Source organism: Denticeps clupeoides, chromosome 14, assembly GCF_900700375.1.
Source record: "Denticeps clupeoides chromosome 14, fDenClu1.1, whole genome shotgun sequence".
Lineage (NCBI taxonomy): Eukaryota > Metazoa > Chordata > Actinopteri > Clupeiformes > Denticipitidae > Denticeps > Denticeps clupeoides.
Window position 1 is genome coordinate 4,123,011 of NC_041720.1, and position 19,452 is coordinate 4,142,462.

At 41.8% G+C, this 19,452-nt stretch overlaps 2 protein-coding genes across 2 annotated transcripts; both read right to left on the minus strand.

Annotated features, from left to right (window-relative positions):
- Positions 1-414: 414 nt before the first annotated feature.
- Positions 415-3,767, minus strand: LOC114763649 (kinetochore scaffold 1-like). The gene is made up of 11 exons (XM_028953417.1): positions 3,714-3,767; positions 3,411-3,483; positions 3,083-3,122; positions 2,935-2,994; positions 2,747-2,832; positions 2,614-2,669; positions 2,399-2,420; positions 2,268-2,308; positions 2,103-2,155; positions 548-1,966; positions 415-483 (listed from the first exon to the last, which is right to left on the minus strand). Exons 2-11 carry the CDS (start codon positions 3,437-3,439, stop codon positions 415-417), a joined length of 1,875 nt encoding a protein of 624 aa, XP_028809250.1. The 5' UTR covers positions 3,440-3,483; positions 3,714-3,767.
- A 2,993-nt stretch (positions 3,768-6,760) lies between these two features.
- On the minus strand, positions 6,761-19,215 carry LOC114802855 (adhesion G-protein coupled receptor G2-like). Its single transcript, XM_029001979.1, has 20 exons — positions 19,125-19,215; positions 18,918-19,036; positions 18,382-18,405; positions 17,634-17,666; positions 17,150-17,194; positions 16,550-16,660; positions 16,254-16,307; positions 15,043-15,159; positions 14,857-14,919; positions 14,590-14,740; positions 14,351-14,504; positions 12,789-12,920; positions 10,350-10,451; positions 10,245-10,287; positions 10,056-10,156; positions 9,848-9,972; positions 8,871-9,133; positions 8,166-8,256; positions 7,699-7,976; positions 6,761-7,611 (listed from the first exon to the last, which is right to left on the minus strand). Exons 2-20 carry the CDS (start codon positions 18,991-18,993, stop codon positions 7,493-7,495), a joined length of 2,082 nt encoding a protein of 693 aa, XP_028857812.1. The 5' UTR covers positions 18,994-19,036; positions 19,125-19,215; the 3' UTR covers positions 6,761-7,492.
- Positions 19,216-19,452: the final 237 nt, after the last annotated feature.

Here is a 19,452-nt window from a genome sequence, read left to right on the forward strand (position 1 = left end):
CTATGCATCCACTGATTGCTTCAGTCAGCTCCATGGTCAGTCCATCTTGCAAGAAGTCCACGCCTCTGTGAAAGGACAAACTTTTTCTTGGTTTATTGATTGACATTTTTAGTGAATGAGGCACCAAGCCAACGTTTTTGGAGTCGGTGACCACTGTTTGGCTCCTAGTCAGTTCCATGTCATCAGGATCCAAGTAACCATGAACTCTGGAGTCACTGGCCACAGTCTGGCTTGAAATCGAATTCATATAAATGCTCTGGTTGGAGGGAAGCAGGCTTCCACCTTTGTTGCCACTTGAGTAATTGTTGGCTTCTATGCATCCAGTGATGGCTTCTGTCAACTCCATGGCCTCGCCATCTTGCATGAACTCAACACCTCTATGAAAATGCAAACTTTTTCTTGGTTCATTGACTGTCAGTTTTTGTTCTTCTGTATGCACTGCAACCGTCTGACACTGAGACATCTCCATGCCATTATCTTTATCTGAAAACACAATGGTTTTGTCAAAATTGCAAATGCTCCTGGCAGGCTGTAATGAATAACCCACCATGTGTTTTGAGTCAGTGACCACTGTTTGACTTCTAGTAAGTTCCATGTCATCAGAACCTGAAGAACCAGAAGCTATATAATCTTTGGAGTTACTGAAAGCTGCCTGGTTTAAGGGCAAATCCATACAAACACTCTGATTTGAGTGAAGCACTGTGTCATTTCTTTTAGCTTCAATGCATGCAGTGACTGCTTCAGTAAGCTCCATGGCTTCATCTTGCATGAAGTCAACAGTTTGGTGAAAGGACAGGCTTTTTCTTGGTTTGTGGACATACTGTTCCTTTTCAGAGCATTTGAAGTTGATTACAACATTCTGTCCTTGCGTAAGTTCCATACCATCACAATCGTCCTTTGAAAAAATAAGGGTTTTATTTGTTTCATCTCTGCCCATATGGGTCACTTCTATATGTCCATGGAGAGCTTTGGTCAGGTTCATGCCCTCACAATCCACCACAGTCTGGTTAGACAACATGCTTCTCCTTACTTCACCAAAAGGCTCCACTTGATCAAAGCCTTTAGATTTGATGTTTACTGTCGAAATACATGGAATTTGTGTGCTGTCAGAATCAGGAAGACACAATGCATTAGCAACGCTGGGAAAGCCACCACCCCAATGTTGATTTCCAAGCTCATGAGTGGATGCACAGGCAGTTTTGGAAAATTGAGTCTCAACTTGCCCTTGAACTCCAAAGGACCCACTCACTACTCCAGTAAGCTCCATCCCACACTCATCCGCAGAGAAAATTTTTGTGTTATTGGGATCAAGTCTCAAGGTCTCAGCTCTATTATCCACATCTGTAGTTTTGAATTTGATTGCAACAGTCTGGTTTCTTGTCAATTCCATATCGTCCTCATTGTTGGGCAAAGTTGATTGCTGCGGGGCACTTATCCAGTGTAAACCTTGTCCAGGAACATCATAGTGCCCGTGACGAGGCCCTCCACCCTCAGTGTGGATTTTTGTGCGCTCTATCAGTTGTTGTTCTGGATGTCCTGTACTTCTCCTCTTAAGATGAAGACCCTGGGATTGAGAGGTACCTGGACGGTCTGATCTCCTCGATGACAGAACTGGAGGAAGATTTTCTTTGTCGGTTCCAGTAACATAATCAACATTTTTAGGTGCCACATCACACTTTTTGGAATTATCCTTCTGTGAAAAACCTGCTAGGAAGGCTAAAAAGTCAGTATCCCTTTCTACTTGAGTGTGGAATATGCTTTTGTCCTGAGTCGTTTCGTTTTTAGAAAGTCCACAGCTGGTCATCTCTGTTCCACAGTCAAGATTCAGATTGGACTCATTTTTCAGGTTTGAGTCCTTGTCAATAACAATAGTGTGACAGTGGGTCATGTCCATGTAGGCATCTTCTTCTGCATCAAAAACCTTCGTCTGATCTCCCTGTGCAGTGGGGTCAGTGAAGAACCTGACCTGTTTAGCAATACAATTGGGCAAATTGTTAAGGGTGTGCTTAAGATATTTGAAGAATTGTGTCTCATTATAGTATGAATACAATTACGACACAAAATGGTTTAAAAGCCTTCATGTCATTAAAAATGATGATAACCTTGTTGTTTAGCTGTGAGACGTGAAGGGGTGCCATTAACAGGTCATCCATGCCTGTATTAAAAAAAAGAGGAAATTAAGCATGAGCAGATACATTACAAGGCACCACAGTTAGAAATCAGTGCTACAAAACAATATGGCGGAACAGAGGAAAATAATTCAGTACCAGAAACGGGCTGAGTCCCATCCTCATGAATATAGATGCCCCTGTATAAACAGTTAATAAACACACAATCTGAATTTTACCACCAATTGGCACAAACATTCATTAACTGCAGTAATCAGATTTAGCCTTACTTTGTGCTCTCAGGATCTGTTCCTGTCAAACAGAAAAGAAAACCAATAATGTAATTTTTCGCCGAAATGCAACTGAAAGCCTTATTCCCATCAAAGACAAATGTGTTACATTTTAATAGACTTTAAAATAAAAAGGGATAAGAAAAATCAAATCAAATAAAAAATATATATAATCTTGTCTCACATTTTAAGACAAAAACCGAATAAAAACATACCGCTGGTGAAAACATCTTGCAAAGGACTCCGTACAGGAGGCGCACCTCTTTCATTACTGGTGGGAGGAGAGGTGATAAATAAACTCTGAGGGTCTTGGTGCACATTTCTGAAGCATACGCTGTGAATACTTACTTTGCAAACAAACGAATGTCATTTTTGGAGGCAAAGCTGACCCTACGTGAATTCCGCCTTTTTTCTGTTGGCCTGACATTCTCAGCCTGTTCAAAAAAAAAAACATGAGCAAACAGAAGAGATTTAAAGCATCTGATGGACAATAATCCAACAGGCAGCGTAAACTCATAAAGCTCAGTTGTTGCTACCTGAACCTCTTTCTGGTCTGAGTCAGAGAGTCTGGTGGAAGGGCGAGGTGCTTTTAAAATCTGGTAAAGCAGCAGATGTACGAAACAACAAAAGTAAATAACAAACAAAAATAGGCCTGATATTGTCATAAATCTATAAACTACGCACCGATGAAATCCTCCTTCTGCTTGACCCAGCAGGTTCAAAACTGAAATTGATAGAACGATTAGGTCAGTTTTTAGTTTTTTTATTTAGATGGGTGCTGCGCTGAGTATCACTTTCACATGATATGTAGGATGAATAGGGATGGGTCAATAAGTAAAAACAAAGACTATAATGAGCATGAATAAACGTCAACAAAAATTATACAGATAATATACACGTACAGAGCGCTCACATAATGATCTTCTGTTTCCCAAAAGGATTTATTGAAAGGACATACAGTCCTTTCTGGCCTAGAGTAATAACGCAGCTAACAAGGCATCGATGTACTCACTCGAATCTCAGGGTTTCGGTGGGATCCATTACAGGCTGATAACGGAAGCCCACTCGGGTCTTCAGAAGGATCACTGACGGCGCAGGGGTTTATCAACGTAACAAAAAAAAATATTATTATTAAAAACCGGTCAACGTGGAGAACGGACCACGGACAGAAATTAAATACAGCCTGCTAGCATTAGCTTGCTAACTATTAACAACCTGAACGCGTTTTCACGCCTGCGACTGGACGTTGTGACTCGCGTGTGCGTGCGTTTTTATAGAACAATAATTCATTTTGGGGTTTGAACCGTCTACTTACGTCTAGGCCGCTTGCATTTGACAGCCCTTTTCTGGTGTGTACGAGTCGCTGTTGTTAGACAGCTCCGGCAGTTTGAATTTAACCGCTCCCGGTGCTGTCATGCGCAGTAGCGCCGTTTGGGTTCTACGGGACCCCGCCACAGACCTTGTTGCCAAATCCGCGTAATATCCACGATGCGCACTTTTTTTTTTTACATCAATTTTTCTTTTTTTTTTGGCAATGGATGGTCGTCGATCCCACTACAAGCTAACCCAAGGGGCCTTAAAAATACGAACACTGGTTGTGTCGCGCTCTGCCTACATCTTCACAAAAGCAAGCCATGGCATTGGTTGCCTGGTTTTATTCAAGATTCAACATTGATTGCAAATTCATATGAAAAAATTTGACAAGAAAATTAAATGAAGATCATTATTTCCCCGTGACGGTCACTTGCCGCCTTAGGGACGATTGGCCCTTATATTTATTTTTTCTAATAATAAACTAAGAAGTAGCGCCGGGACACGGGGTGGTAGAAGCCTAGATGGTACCACACTCGCCTACGAACTGGAAGACAAATCCCACTTACTACCATTGTGTCCCTGAGCAAGACACTTACATTTACCTTTACAGCATTTATCAGACGCCCTTATCCAGAGCGACTTACAATCAATAGTTACAGGGTCAGTCCCCCTGGAGCAACTTAGGGTTAAGTGTCTTGCTCAGGAACCTGGGTCTTCTGAATCATAGGCGAGTGTGTCCCTGTTACTACTAATTGTAAATCGCTCTGGATAAGGGCGTCTGATAAATGCTGTAAATATAAGTAATAAATTAAGGATAAAGTATATTAGGCGCGCACAGAACCAGATCAAAATTACCCATAAACTGTTTTGTAGGTGGAGAACGTCACGAAAACACTGCGAACGAAACATCGCACGTTCCACCGACAACCAGGAGGGGGCACCAACGACAAGTCCCGCAACCGGAAGTGACGATTATTTTTTTACCCTTTCAAATTTCCCAAGCGCGGCGCGCGCCGAAGCGCTTTCCTCGGATGTAACGTTGTCGCGGCGGCCATTGGGTAAAGGAGCACGGTGATCGTTTATTAAATATATATATGCTGACTGAGATGATTGTGATCGCGTCGAACTTTTCTTGCAGTCGACCACTGCTCGCTGAAATGAAGAAGGCCGGACAAGGTGAACCCAAGACGACAGTCACCAAAGCTCTCGGCGACAACCCTGCCAGGTAAAAATAAAAAACAACAACATCAACACGCACACAATTCCACAGCCCAGGGCTTCAACTAACTAACCGGCGATTCTGTCTCTTCTCAGGAAAATTCCGCCCGGAAAGTCCCTCAAAGCGTGAGCGCCGTTTATTTCCCCAAATTGGCCGTAAGATCCCCAAGCGGGCGACGTCCTGTCTGAACGCCGCCTGTCCGTCTTTCCTCAGACCCTCGACCCGGTATGCCGCGCAGAACGAGCTGAGGGAACACAACCAGCTGCTGGCGTCGACCAACGAGGCTTTACAAAAGCGGCTCCACGAAATGCAGGTGCGTGTTCGCAGAAGGAAAGTCTCTGTCGTTTCATTTTGCGTTTGTCAACCAACTCTCAGCACCACTGGCTTAATGGCATATAAAGCAGGTTTACCTGAAACTAACCTTTTTACAAGTTAAACTGGCTAAAAACAATGGCGAGTATTGCATTTTTTGTTTTTTTTTGCACAGCAACACTGGTATTAGGTGTTGTTTTATTGTCAGATTCTTGCCTGCTACACACCCCGAGCCTCAACTTGACATCCTTTTTACACCGATTGCATTCCTTCGTATGTGTAGAGTAAATGTTCTACGCTGGAGCAGGAGCGTAGTGTTCTCAGGGGGGAAAACGAAGACATTCTGAAGCGTCTGAGGGAATGCCACGTTCTTCTTGTGGCCGAAAACATTGACCCTGGTAAGATACAAAGTAGCCTCTTTTATTGATTTTTTTTTTTTTTTTTTTTAACCTCTTGCTCACTCATTCATATATAGGTGTGTGTATGTGCATAATATTTCAGTAATGACTGTATTAACCTTTCAGTGGTGGGAGAGAAAATATGTCAGACATCGGCCCAAGATGAAGAACTGAGAAGGGCGACAATGGTAACGCTACGCCACCATTCTGACAGTCAAACGATAGAAGCCCCTCTAATAACTTTCTTTCACTTCAGATTGTGATATTACTGATATTTGAAATTGGCGACACTGTTTTAAATGTCTGTGCAATATTCATTGCTTTTTTTTTTTTTTAATCATCATTGTTGTTATTTGTATGAACCATTAGAACCTTTCGGCAAGTTTGCTGGCTGAGCTGAAGAGGTTTGACTGCACGATGACCGACCTGAAGACACAGATGCTGGTGAGTGTCTGCAGGGTGAAGATCCTGTTGTCCTTCAAGTGATAATAGCAGTGAAGGTGAAGTGATTGTCACTTTCTTACACAGCAGCACAGCACACGGTGCACACAGTGAAATTTGTCCTCTGCATTTAACCCATCACCCTGAGTGAGCAGTGGGCAGCCATGACAGGCGCCCGGGGAGCTGTGTGGGGACTGTGCTTAGCTCAGTGGCACCTTGGCGGATCGGGATTCGAACCGGCAACCTTCTGATTACGGGACCGCTTCCTTAACCACTAGGCCACCACCTAGAAATCAAATATTGCTGTGTGAGGATCGAACTCATGACCTTCAGATTATGAGACTTACACACTACCTACTGCACTAACAAGGCTTGCATGGTGAATGCTGGAAATGTAAGGCGAATCGGGGTGAAACGTTTTAAATTAAGCTCTTATTCATGCCCCCAGGAGATTAAAAACCACATGAAGGAGGTTAATGAAGCCCGAGAGAAACTGAAGGTGAATTCTGCGTCCTACATCTCGGAGGTTAAAGAAATGGAACTAGCTCTGGAGGAAGCAGAAGCGCTGTTACAGTGAAAGATTTTATTGTTGTTATTATTATTATTGTCTGAATGGTAATTGTAATTAAATGTTCTTTTTGACTGGTCTTTTCTTTATTTATTCATTCTTGAGTTTGATGATAATACAACAAAGGATATCCATGCTTTATTCTATGAAATCATTCATGTATTAGGACATAATTTAACACACAAGAAAATGCATCAAGAAAGCACTGATCCTGCTATTCTGGTCTGACACTGGTATTTAAAATAATGTGGTTGAGACTGTTTCTGAGGTGGGGGAAAAAAAGAAGCCTTATCCAGAGCAACTTACAATCAGTAGTTACAGGGACAGTCCCCCTGGACACACTCAGCGTTAAATGTCTTGCTCAGTAAGTGGGGTTTGAACCTGGGACTTTGTGGTCTTGGCTTATAGGCTACTACCACCACTCAAACAAATTAAGACATTTAAGCAAACATTTATAAATACAAGCATAATAATATACAAGCCATATTGATATTATGCATAATTTTATATATATTTATATATAAATAAAAGACACTGTATACTATGTATACTGCTCTGTTGGCAACAAACATCTTGAATTTGGAAAGAGCCTAAAAGTGACAGTCACGCCTCTTTTCTATTTATCTGTTTATCAGTTGAGCCACTGAGGCTCTTCATACTGCAGCTAAAGACCTAAAGATCTATTTTAAGACCCTACTTTTTTTTTTTTTTTACAATAGTGATGTTCATAGCCAGGGTCCTAGTGAACCAGTAGCAGAATGAAGAACAGCAGAGCAACATGATAGCGATAGTAGTAGATAATGACAGAAAATGCTTTTCAAACGTGTCCGATGTGGATCAAATCATTTTTTGACTACATATGGATTGTCGAAAATGTTTAATGTAGATACTGAGGTGTTCGTTTGGCTGCTTTGGACAGGTGCCATGTTGGTTTTGTAGTAGTACAGGAACAAGATGAACCCTTTGAGGAATTAACATTTTTAAGATGAAACATTTTAGAAACATTTTGAAACATTTTAATGCCAAAAAAACACTTTTTGCTGCCCACCTTGAAAGGAGTTGAGGATGGTGAAGATGTAGTAGGATGGAACCCGCAAGGCTCCGTAACTGAAGAAGGCAAAGCCCCAGCTGAGACCCAGGCTGCAGAAGAGGCCGACAATGGTGAAGATGCCTGCTCTGCCGGACAACTGCGAGCTGCCAATTTTACTGCGAAGGAGGTGGAGCCAGTGCAGCATGATGATGAAGGTGATGAAGGTGAAGAGGAAGATCAGGCTGTAGTAACTGGTGTTCACCACATAGTGAAGGAAGGAGTCCGTGATCCAGCACCTGGTGGAAAAGACGTGTGTGTGTGTGTGTGTGTGTATATATATATATAAACACAGATATTAATCAATATTAGAGTTATGTTTCTTTTAAAGTCTTCAAAACACAGTCCTACTAATATTCTCTTTTTTTTTGTACTAAGTACTGGTGTTATTGTTGATATGAAAAGCGATGCAAATAACGTGCACTCACATACTGACACTGTTTCCAGAATATGTGGTGATCGTCAGGTTGCCGTACTTCCCGACTGAGAAAATTCCCATCACCACAAACATGGAAGGAGCTGAGGAGATGGGAAAGTTCATTTGTTCCTGAACTTCTGAAAAAAGCACAACTATGCTGTGTATCATATTGTCCATGGGTGCTAGTAGCCTAGTGGGTAACACACTTGCTAATGAACCAGAAGACCCAGGTTCAAATCCCGCTTACTACTATTGTGTCCCTGAGCAAGACACTTAACCCTAAATTGCTCCAGGGGGACTGTCCCTGTAACTACTGATTGTAAGTCGCTCTGGATAAGGACGTCTGAAAAATTCTGTAAATGTAAATGCTGTAAATGTCCTGTGTAGATTTTCACCACAGTATTTACATAAACAGATAAAATAAATTGAATTACAATAGACTGGTGGAATTAAATAATTCAGAATGGGGAAGTTAGTGAGCTGGTTCCTGCCTTTCAAAATTTATATTGTGTTATGGGTGACAGAAAACATTCAAATCAAATATTTTTTTTATTAATCTTCAGTGGGTCAATAGCTTTATTTTTTACATTTTGTGACATTGTTGAGAAGCCAATTTGGAAAAATCTTGATTTGGAACAAGTATCACATACATAAAAAAAAGACATCGATTATTAAAGCAGATGATAATGGATTGGAGGAGGAGATGGAAACTCACCCCACCCGGCGATGCAGACCTTCACCATGTAGTTGTGGATGTCTGATGAGGAATACCTGTAGATTTGCAGGCAGAGGTGGAATGCCTCCACCGCAAACCAGTTAAAAGAAGACAACATGAAGTAATGCATGAGGCTGGCGACGGCCTTGCATAAGATAACGTTATTCAGGTTGGTCATCCATGTGTTTGACAGGAACAGGAGGTTCAGTAGGAACAAGGCCACGAAAAGGTTGGCGAGGATCTTGGAACCGTGTCTGGTGTTTCTGTGACATGAAGGACAAGGTCATTAGAATCTGTTGTTTTACAGTCCAGTCATTAGTCAAACACCAACAAGACATAGCGAGGACAGTTGAGAAGATCATCGGAGTCTCTCTTCCCTCCATGACAGACATTCACCCCACACACTGCATCCGGAAACACACCCCTCACACTCTGACACACACAAACTACCTCCTCTATGAGGTACATCGTAACATTTTTTAAAGTCATTAATTGTCACGTCACACATGGTGCACGTAGTGAAATGTGTCCTCTATATTTAACCCACCACCCTAGTGATCAGTGGGCAGCCATGAAAGGACCCTTGATCAAGAGGACCTCAGTATGGGATTTGAACCCGAAACCTTTCGATTATTGAACGCATTGGCAGGTGCACGGTTCCATTTTGCGCAGCGGCATCATTGCACTGCTTCTTCTGTTTGGACGTCATGCAGTCTGGTTTGTCAATGTCACACACGTGCACTCTATGTCAGTATGTGACTTTGTTTAAATGTCACATGTAGCACCAGGTTCTGGAAAAATGTTGCTTCGTTTCACTATGTACTCTCCAACCTGTAATTAGCTGAAATTACAATAAAGCTCACTTGAACTTGAACTTGAAATAGTTTAAAGATGTCGGTATTTTGTTGAATTTAAGCCAATCAGATGGTAGACAAAGGCACAGGCTTCTGGCTTCGGCTTCAATAAGTTCCACGTACCTGACCACAGCATGCTTCAGCAGTGCAATGCCAAGGAAAAACATTGACATCCCGCACCCAATGTAGGTGATGTACGTCAGCGTGTCCAAGTCCACTTTGGAGATGTAATTGGATGGATCCTGAGTCTGACGTACAGAATGAAAGCGTCCAGCTGAGAACCAGTGCAGCATGCCGTGATGATCTTAGTAAAGCGGGGGCGACCACATACCATCAGCACAGCAAAGAAAGTCAGGTGGGAACATTCACAGGTTACAGTGCCATTTAACAGGCTTGTGAAGCAGCCGTCAGTTGTCCAGTTGGTTGCATTTCCTAGGGGGTAAATATAATTCCCCTCAGCCGTCTTTAAACTAACAATCATTCGAAATGCTTTAATAGAACCACGAAATAATCACAATACCTTCTCCATCCCAGGATGAGCAAGTGTAGTTTCTTGTCCCCTCCTGTGAAAAACGAGTATTGGATGAGGACTACTTTCAAGGCATTTAAAAATATATTCATGTACCTTGTCCAATTTGATGTTTAGTCTGATTGGATTGGAGAGATTAGAGACATTCACTCCCATCTCAATGGCATAAATGGAATTATAGAGAGTATTCTGAGTATCCTAAAGACAAACAAATGAAAAACGTTGTGTAGAAATTTATGGAACTCTAACAGAATTAAAAGATTGAAAAGTATCATTTTAAATAAACAATACAATCATTCTGAAGCAAGAATTGTGAAGAATTGTGTGACAGAGTTGTTGGTTGAGGATTATATGGAGTTGGCATTTGCAACCTGTGACCTGTGTATGAGCTACTTTAATCGAAACATTAATATTCTTTTTCTTAATATACTGATCAGTATATAAGTTACAACATTCTTGCAGTTCCATATATAGTTCCTGACAAAAGTCTTGTTGCTTGTGTGCAAATTGACCTCAAGTGCCGCTGCAATCTATTTTTCATCAAGATTTGTTTTACAAGAAATGGCTCATTTTATTCCCAATAGCTTTTGTAATAATGTTTCATAATAATTTTGTAATAACAGTGCAAAACGAAACTGTCAAAAAGTATTCTGATATTCAAAGCTTGGTAAAACCCATTGAGTCAATTTTTGACTCAATGTGTTGATGCCTTGTCATTAGGTCTCAGGTGTGTATAAAAAGAACCCCAGTACACTAGACCTTCACATCAACTGCAACTAGACCTCTGCAAACATGCCGAAGATGCACCCTGAGACTAAAGTGGTGATTATCAAGAGGCTGATTATCAAGACACCTTCAATATATCTCAGCGGCAAGTACAGAGGATAAAAAAAGATTTGAAGAGACTGGAGACGTTTTTGACAAGCCCAGGTCAAGCCCAGGTCAAGCTAGGAGACTAAAAATTCCTTCTTCACGGGGTCTCCGATTCCAATCATGTCTGTTCTCCGTTGTTGTCCCTGGCTGGTGGAACAACCTGCCCTCCTCCACACGACTAGCCGAGACTATCACCACTTTTAAGAAGAAGGTGAAAACCCTCTTATTCCAAAAATATTACAGACAAATCTAACACTTACACACGCACATGCGTACACATTGAACAAACAAATACAAAATGTATAAATACATTATAATTTTTCTTAGTCTAGCACCCAACAATCTCCGAGCATGCTCTTCAATGACAAGTCTAAGCCTTATCAGGGCTCTTAGTTTGTAGACTCGATATTCTATAGAAATTGAACGAGAATTGCTGGTGTCTTCCTCTTGTAAGTCGCTTTGGACAAAAGCGTCTGCTAAATAAAGTAAAGTAAAGTAAAGACCCCGCAAGACAACTGCTCGAGAGGACCGTTTGTTGGCTTGAAAATCCAAGGCCAGCGCATTTTCCACTGCAGCAGAGCTCCACGAGACCTGGTCACCTGAAGTCCCTGTGTCAACCAAAACAGTTTGTCGGATTCTGTCTCGAAATGGCCTCCATGGTCGAAACAGTGCCCAGAAGCCGGCACTAAACAAAAGACAATTGATAAACCGTGTGGCATTTGCCAAGGCCCACAGCCTGCTAAAAGGATGGACGCTGGAAAAGTGGCAGAAGATGGATATTTCAGATGAATCTTCTGTTGACTTACACCACAGTCGCTGCAAATATTGCAGGAGACCTACTGGAGCCCGCATGGATCTGAGATTCACCCACAAAACTCATGGTCTGGGGTTACATCCAGTATGGGGCTGTGCAAGAGATCTGCAGGGTGGAAGGCAACATAAATAGTCTGAAATACCAAGAAATCTTAGCTACCTTTTATATTCCCAACTATTCAGAACCAAATTCTGCAGCAGGGTGGTGCTCCATCACATACTTCCATCTCCACATCAAAGTTCCTCAAGACGAAGGAGATCAAGATGCTCCAGGATTGGCCAGCCCAGTCACCAGACATGAACATCATTGAGCATGTGTGGGGCAGGATGAAAGAGGAAGCATGGAAGACGAAACCAAAGAATATCGATGAACTCTGGGAGGCATGCAAGACTGCTTTCTTTGCTATTCCTGATGACCTCACCAGTAAATTGTATGAATCCTTGCCAAACCACATGGATGCAGTCCTTCAAGCTCATGGAAGTCAAACAAGATATTAAATTTGGATCTCACAGCACCACTACTTAATTAGCTGTCATATTTTTGTATTTGCAGTAAATTTGTTCAATTTCTGTATAGGCAACAAAACCTTTGTCTTTTTGTCTTGATTAAATTATAAATCTTTTTTCAGTGAAATAATGCATTGAAATGCATAAAACATCATTTGGTAGGGTTTTAGCTTTTCATATGAGCTATTTCTAACACCAATTGATCAATTAAAAGTCAGGTTAATAGCAGGTGTTTTTACAAAATAGATAAGCAACAAGACTTTGTCAGGGACTGTATAGCATGCTATATATTATAGCTATATATTATTATTTTTAATATGTTAATGAGGTAATAATGCATACCTGTCCCAAGTTTGGGAATTTAAACACACCAGCAAATGTAGTATTCTGGGAACGAAAAGCTATCTCAAATGCTTCCTTTGGAACAGATAGTGAAATGGGATACTTTGAGAATACATCTTCAGACTCAACAATCTGCAAAGTGACCAAAAAGTGAATTTAAGCAAAAAATTGTTCCTCAAGAAGGGTAGGGAAAAATCTTGAAAATGTTAACAGTATTAATGTTAAGCAGAACCCAGCTTAAAAATCCTTATTACATGTTTTACAAAAGTAGCCATTACATACTATGCAGACCTGAAACTGATATATGTAACCTGAGCCAAACACTAGTGTTAGAATGAAATGTATATTCTTCTCCAGGTGAACAGGTCTTGTTCAATAATATCACAGAAATCCTCTGGGTTTCCTTCCTTTGTCCAAATGCGTGTACACTAGGTGGAGTGGTGACTCTAAGCTGACTCAAGGTGTGCGGTGGGCTGGTACCCCACCCTGGGTAAGTCCAGCGTCCCATATATTGGGGCAGTGGTGGCCTAGCGGGTAAGGAAGCGGCCCTGTAATCAGAAGGTTGCCGGTTCTAATCCCGAACGGTCAAGGTGCCACTCAGGTGCCACAGAGCAAAGCGCCGTCCCCACACACTGCTCCCCTGGCGCCTGTCATGGCTGCCCACTGCTCACCAAGGGTTAAAATGCAGAGGACACATTTCGTTGTGTGCTGTGTATCACAATGACTTTCACTTTCACTTTCAAAACCCCTCTGGGGTTTGAGGGAATTGATTGAATGGGCAGAGCTGTTGACGCTCAGACTGTGACTGTTGATTGCAGATTGGACAACATCACTGTGACTATTGATGAAATTAGATGCCATCTATGAGAAAATCAATGTTGGCTGTAGATGAGTGTGGACACTGAGCTGGAAATTCACAGCTTTTCTGCATGGATTACCCAAACAACCCATCCGATCAGTTTTTGGCCTCCCCTAATGAGCAGTGGCCTCGACCTTGGCCACTGTTGATCCAAACACCCCCATCCCAAGGACATTCCCACCCCTGTCCAACGCATCCGTCAGCTTCATATCCCCGTGTGGAGGGGCAGGTCTGATGACCAGCGCCCCCAGTGCGGCGGGTGACTTTTTATGTTGTGTTCATGTAGCTGAGGTGTTTTTTTTTTCAGTTCCTACAATGTACTCCTATTGCAGCCCAGTCTAAAGCCTGAATCACATGCCTCCCCATGTGATTCAGTTTTCTCTGTTTTTCCTGACCTGTCTACCCCCATATGTGATGTTTGTGTATGTGTACAGCAGGGTTGATGGTCAGTTTTTTTATTTTTTGCTGATACTTGTGACATGGTGTATTGCAACCGCAATAAAGAGTTCTCATCTCAAGGATCTCATGTGAACCCTGACTACAGGCATACAGGCTGCTAGGCTAATAAGGTATGAATGGTAACTTCTTTTCCATTCTTCAGACAATGACCCACCATGGTTTTAACAAATACATCAGTGGTTCGTTTCTAAATGAAAGCGATCATTGAGGATTCACATTGTGGACTGTTGTGGGGAATACTTACACTTAAATTGTCACTCTGCACAATGGACAGCGTTTGAACAGTACTTATGTTGTTTGCTTTCACCATGACCCCGGAGACGGGCCCTATGGAAATGGCGGCGGCTGTCAAGTTGCCCATCATGTCCGCCACAGAGCGCAAGTCTTTCATGGCCGTACTGTTGAGAGAATTGCCAAAATGAGGGTCTGTGCATGATACTTAGATTCCATAAAATGAACAAAAGCATAGCAGCATTTGCTTACGCAGCATCTTTGGGAGATATTGCGCTGCCCTTTTCATCTCCAAATGTAAAATTCACTTTTAGCACACTTAGGGGTTTCGCAGGATTCCCACACAATCGACATTTTAAGTCATTGTTCAGGTCGATCCTGTATCCGAAGGACTGTGAATATACTGAATGGTGAAAAAACAGATACATAGTAAATGCCAAATAAAAAAAATGAGCGTAATCATTTAACAGAATTCTCAAAAAATTAAGCACTCTGGTTCAACGAAGCTCTCCTACATACGGTTGCATCTGTCATCAAACGTCGCCCCTTTACACAAGGTATCTGTATTCACAGATCGAGTGGCTGTAAACCAAGTCCACATTGCATTTGAGAAGGCAACACATTTTGCTCACATTTATGCATCACTCAAATCAACATTTCTTGAACGAATTTATCTGTCTGACCACCAATTTACTCATCACTTACCATTTTCTCCATACAGTTTAACAAGAATGGACAAGTTGCTTTTACTAGAAATTTCTATATGATATGAAGTCCCCTCTTTGTACAGCCAATACCCCAGTGCCTGAAATAAAGGCGTTTCTGTAAAGAACCAGACATCACATTTTATTTAATTGCAGTCAACAGTCTTACTTACATCAGTTAACGGTGGTGCAATGTGTAAGATTTTTTGTTTTGAATTTTCATCGAAGTAACCGTAATTATCAAGAGAATGTGAAGAAATGATGCCGAAGATGTCAGCGTGTGTTGTTGCCGTTATTTAATATAAGCAGGACTCACAAATGATGACGTTCGCGTGAGATTGGTGGGGGCGACGGTGGGGACGGGCAGTGCGCATGTGCTCCAGCGGCGGCCAAGAGCATCTGGCTGCAGCCACTGTGAGGCCTGTGCCTACCCGATTTGGGTAAGGATAGGGCTAGGGTTAGGTTATGGCCGTACCATGTGGCTGTCGGGGTAACCATGCGCAGTCCAAATTGGGTTACCGGTCTACATTTTTGTCTGGTAAACATCTCTAAGTGTGAGCAATGCCAAGAAGGTGTATCTCATGAGAGGACTTGAGAGCCCTGTTTCAGTGTGCGTCTCAAGAAAGAATGAAAAAAAAAAAAAAAGTGAAACACAGCACAGCGCGCGGTGACAGAATGAATTGTGTCCTCTGCTTTGCTCAGTGGCACCTCAGTGACACCTTGGCGGTTCTAGGCCATTGCACTCCACTGCACTGCCCTCAAGAGGTGCTAGTGAGTGACTTACTGTAATACCAAGTCCACCCTCAGAGATGAGAAGACAAAACGCTGCCACGAGATCGTATCCTGTCAGCTGGTGGGTTGTGAAGTGATTGTCATTGTGATACACAGCACAGCACACGGTGACACAACGAAATGTGTCCTCTGCTTTTAACCGTAGTGAGCAGTGGGCAGCCATGAGCAGTGTGTGGGGCAACCTTCTGATCACGGGGCCGCTTCCTTAACCACCACTACACTGCACCACTGAAAACGACACACCACTGCGTCGTTTACCAGGGCGAGGAGTTTGCCAGAATCTTACATGTTGCACCTTTAACAGTATTCAATACAAACACTAAGTGCATTTCTCAATAATGACAATATTTTAGTAGTATTTTAAAGTTCTGTATATGTTCAAAACAGAACGTATCCGATTTATGACAACATTCAACTCACCGTCAGCAGTCATTGTAGTATTGTTGGTATCAAATGACCAACCACAGTTCGTCCCTGTCAATGCAATAAGTTATGTTATTAAAAGATTTGGTTACATGTGTCATAACTATGTGTGAAACTGTATAATTATGGCAATTGTAATTATTTGGAATAATTGTTATTATTTCTTGTAGTTTAGACCCTGAACTGGTGACTGGTTGACAGTTGTTGATTGTTAATTAAGAAATCAAACACAATTATAATTAAAATGTGATGATGAGACTCCCACATTCCAAGACACTTTTGCACAGATTTACCTGAGGACGTATTTGAGCAGAAAGGAATGATGAAGTCTGTGTAGCCTTCATCAACTGTGGTTGTGTTCGAGCAGACGGTATTGCTGCTATTATTCGAATCACCACTCGAACCTGCAGCGCAACAAAGAGACACCATACAGCATGAGTACATCAGTCTGGGACAGGCCAGGCAGCACAATGGCTGGGGCTGTTTACACCGAATTATGGTTATGGTGATAGTAGCCTAGTGGGTAACACACTCGCCTATGAACCAGAAGACCCGGGTTCAAATCCCACTTACTACCTTTGTGTCCCTGAGCAAGACACTTAACCCTAAGTTGCTCCGGGGGGGACTGTCCCTGTAACTACTGATTGTAAGTCACTCTGGATAAGGGCATCTGATAAATGATGTAAATGTAAATGAATCGCTTCAGCAGGGTCCATCTGCTGAAGGTCTGAAGGACAGGACCTGAGACAACCCCACTCTGGAGCTAGTGCTACATCTGACCTGATCATGCACAGTGGCCATCATTGGCCTGTTGATTAACGCAACCATAGTGATAAGTACCACAATAATCTCCTGTGTGATACAAGGAAATTGCACGTTGTGTGAAATCTTACTTGGAGATGTCGCGCCAGCGCTTTGGCAAGTCTGGGACGTATATCCTGAAAAGACGGAAACAAAGTCTGACCAGTACAGAACGTTTTTCAGGGAGTGGGGAGGGGGTGTGTAATATTGACATTCTAGTTTACGACTGACAGGACAATGTGGAAATGTCCAAAGCCTTCTAAAGTTCACAAAGAAAGCTGAAGAGATACAGACACTTTCAGGTAAACAGGAAATAAAAGGAAAGTAGATTTAAAGCGATATCTCCAGACAGCAAGTTGCTAGTGTCGTTTAATAATTTTTACTCCTGCTTGCTTTCTACATTAAACCCTGGATGTCGATCCTAATGCTCACAAACCTGCATGAGCAGAAAGTGGCTCAAAGTGACTGAAAGCAAATGTTCTACATTCCTTAGCTGAGATTACAGTAATTTGCAAACACAGCAGCACAAAGGACATTAAGAAACTGGTCAAGATTAGTATGGTTTTTATGACTTACCAATGAAGTATTTTACTTTGCACCATATTTCTGCTGTAAAACAATCATCCTGATTAATGAAAATGTAGCACTGATCCTATGCACTGAACTATGCTGGGATTGTCTTTTCCCACGCCTCTCCAGCTAAGTCTGGTTGTTTAGCCTCTGCTGCATTTTCTCTGATTGAACACATTTCATTAAAATTGTTAATTTAATTAATTACATTTCTTAAAACAATATTTGGATATTCTTTCAAACTAATTTAATTAAGGAGCTTAACTGATGTTAAAAAAACTGTTAGATGCAGAATCTCAAAAAAATGGGGTGTTGCATGGAATGTATAACCTAACTGCGGGATGCAGTGTGAACGACCGTTTGTCTTCCCCAGCAAGATGATAAATTCTGCAGCCATTTCATGCAGTAATGCCTCAGACAGGAATTGACAGGCAATTTTTTTGATGGAAATGCAAATTACCCCCCGTTCTTAGATTTCAAACTAAGTGCTGATTCAGATCAGAATTCAGATGTGAATTGCGTGTCACATGGAACTATGTGCATTTTGATATTTTCATGTGGTAATGCATTGCTCCTGTCTTTGAGCACCTCACTAGCCGTGTGTTCCCAATTGAAAATAATCAAAATGAGCATGTTAAATGAATATTCCTTTAATTCTGGCAGCCCCAATGACACCAAACTCATATATGAATGAATAACAACAGAAAAATGTAATCTTTGTATTATGCAGTAGAAAAGAGTATTTTTGTCTTACCAGCGAATTTGCCATTTTCTTTATCTGTAAAACAAAGAGTCAGCACATTAAGTAGTGTATACGTGTATTCAGAAGTGTGTTCAGCAGCCAGCTCAGCCAGTAATGCTTCCGTAAATTGCTCATCATCTGAACAGCCACGAGACACATTGGTATGGATCATTTTCTGAAATACTGACATCCAGAGGTTTTAACACCTCAGTCGGTACATTTATGGCAGGTAAGATGTTAGATAAGCGTGCATAATCTGCAAGTTTGTCTTGATGCATGGCTGTAGATCCACGCTTCAGATTGGCAAGTGTTACTAGGAATGGAGGGAAACAGCGGACATATGGGATGGAACAGGAATGGGATTAAATCATCCAGAAATATGAAGTGGAGTCAATATGACTGCTTTTTACAGGACCAGTAAAGTTTAACTTTTGGGTTGTGGGAATAAATACACACCAATGAAAATTGTTGCGTGGATATGATGTTTATTACAGAACATGCTCCATTTTATTCTTATTTGGTGACAAAGTAAACAAGGTTGGACTCACCATTTTTACCTACAGTTGGAGAACACAGGTAGAAGAAGGTTAGGATCAGCAAACCCACCCGCCGCTTGTTGTCCATGTGTGTAAAAACACGTTGTCCTTAGAGTTGTATGAGCTGCGGCCTGCGTTTCAAACATATTCAGTCATTTACAATATTATTACGCAAAAGGCACTGGTAATACGGCATAAAACTAAATCCCAAAAAATTACAGCTCTTGTGTGATTCCTCGAGGCACTTTGGGTCCAGGCTGGTGTCTGAGCTCTTTACATAGATAGTGACCTGGGAGAATCTGTGGAAATATGCAAAGTCGTGTGTCCAGCCTTTGAATGAGCACTGGGGACACTTTGTTCTGCCGTGGGGTGTAGATACCATGCAATCAGGAAAAGCAGCAGGATGCATATTAAAGCAGGATGTGTTTGCGAGGACATGAATGACTCCCTTTCAGGACTGTTGTTCTAGAGACACAACGTTCTCGTCTTTACCTGCCGGCGTCACCGCTTCATGTAAATCTTCTTCACCCCCTATATTCATTACAAA

What these genes read in the sequence shown, in the direction of transcription:
- LOC114763649 (XM_028953417.1), bottom strand. Translation starts at nt 3,439, where the DNA reads ATGGATCCCACCGAAACCCTGAGATTCGA. An exon ending in CAGACCAGAAAGAGGTTCAG is followed by an intron (nt 2,833 to 2,934) that starts GTAGCAACAACT and finishes TTTTTTGAACAG; the next exon opens with GCTGAGAATGTCAGGCCAAC. An exon ending in GCAAGATGTTTTCACCAGCG is followed by an intron (nt 2,421 to 2,613) that starts GTATGTTTTTAT and finishes TCTGTTTGACAG; the next exon opens with GAACAGATCCTGAGAGCACA.
- LOC114802855 (XM_029001979.1), bottom strand. Translation starts at nt 18,993, where the DNA reads ATGGACAACAAGCGGCGGGTGGGTTTGCTGATCCTAACCTTCTTCTAC. An exon ending in CTGAAGCATGCTGTGGTCAG is followed by an intron (nt 9,134 to 9,847) that starts GTACGTGGAACT and finishes TTCATGTCACAG; the next exon opens with AAACACCAGACACGGTTCCA. An exon ending in GGTCTGCATCGCCGGGTGGG is followed by an intron (nt 8,257 to 8,870) that starts GTGAGTTTCCAT and finishes CCATCTCCTCAG; the next exon opens with CTCCTTCCATGTTTGTGGTG.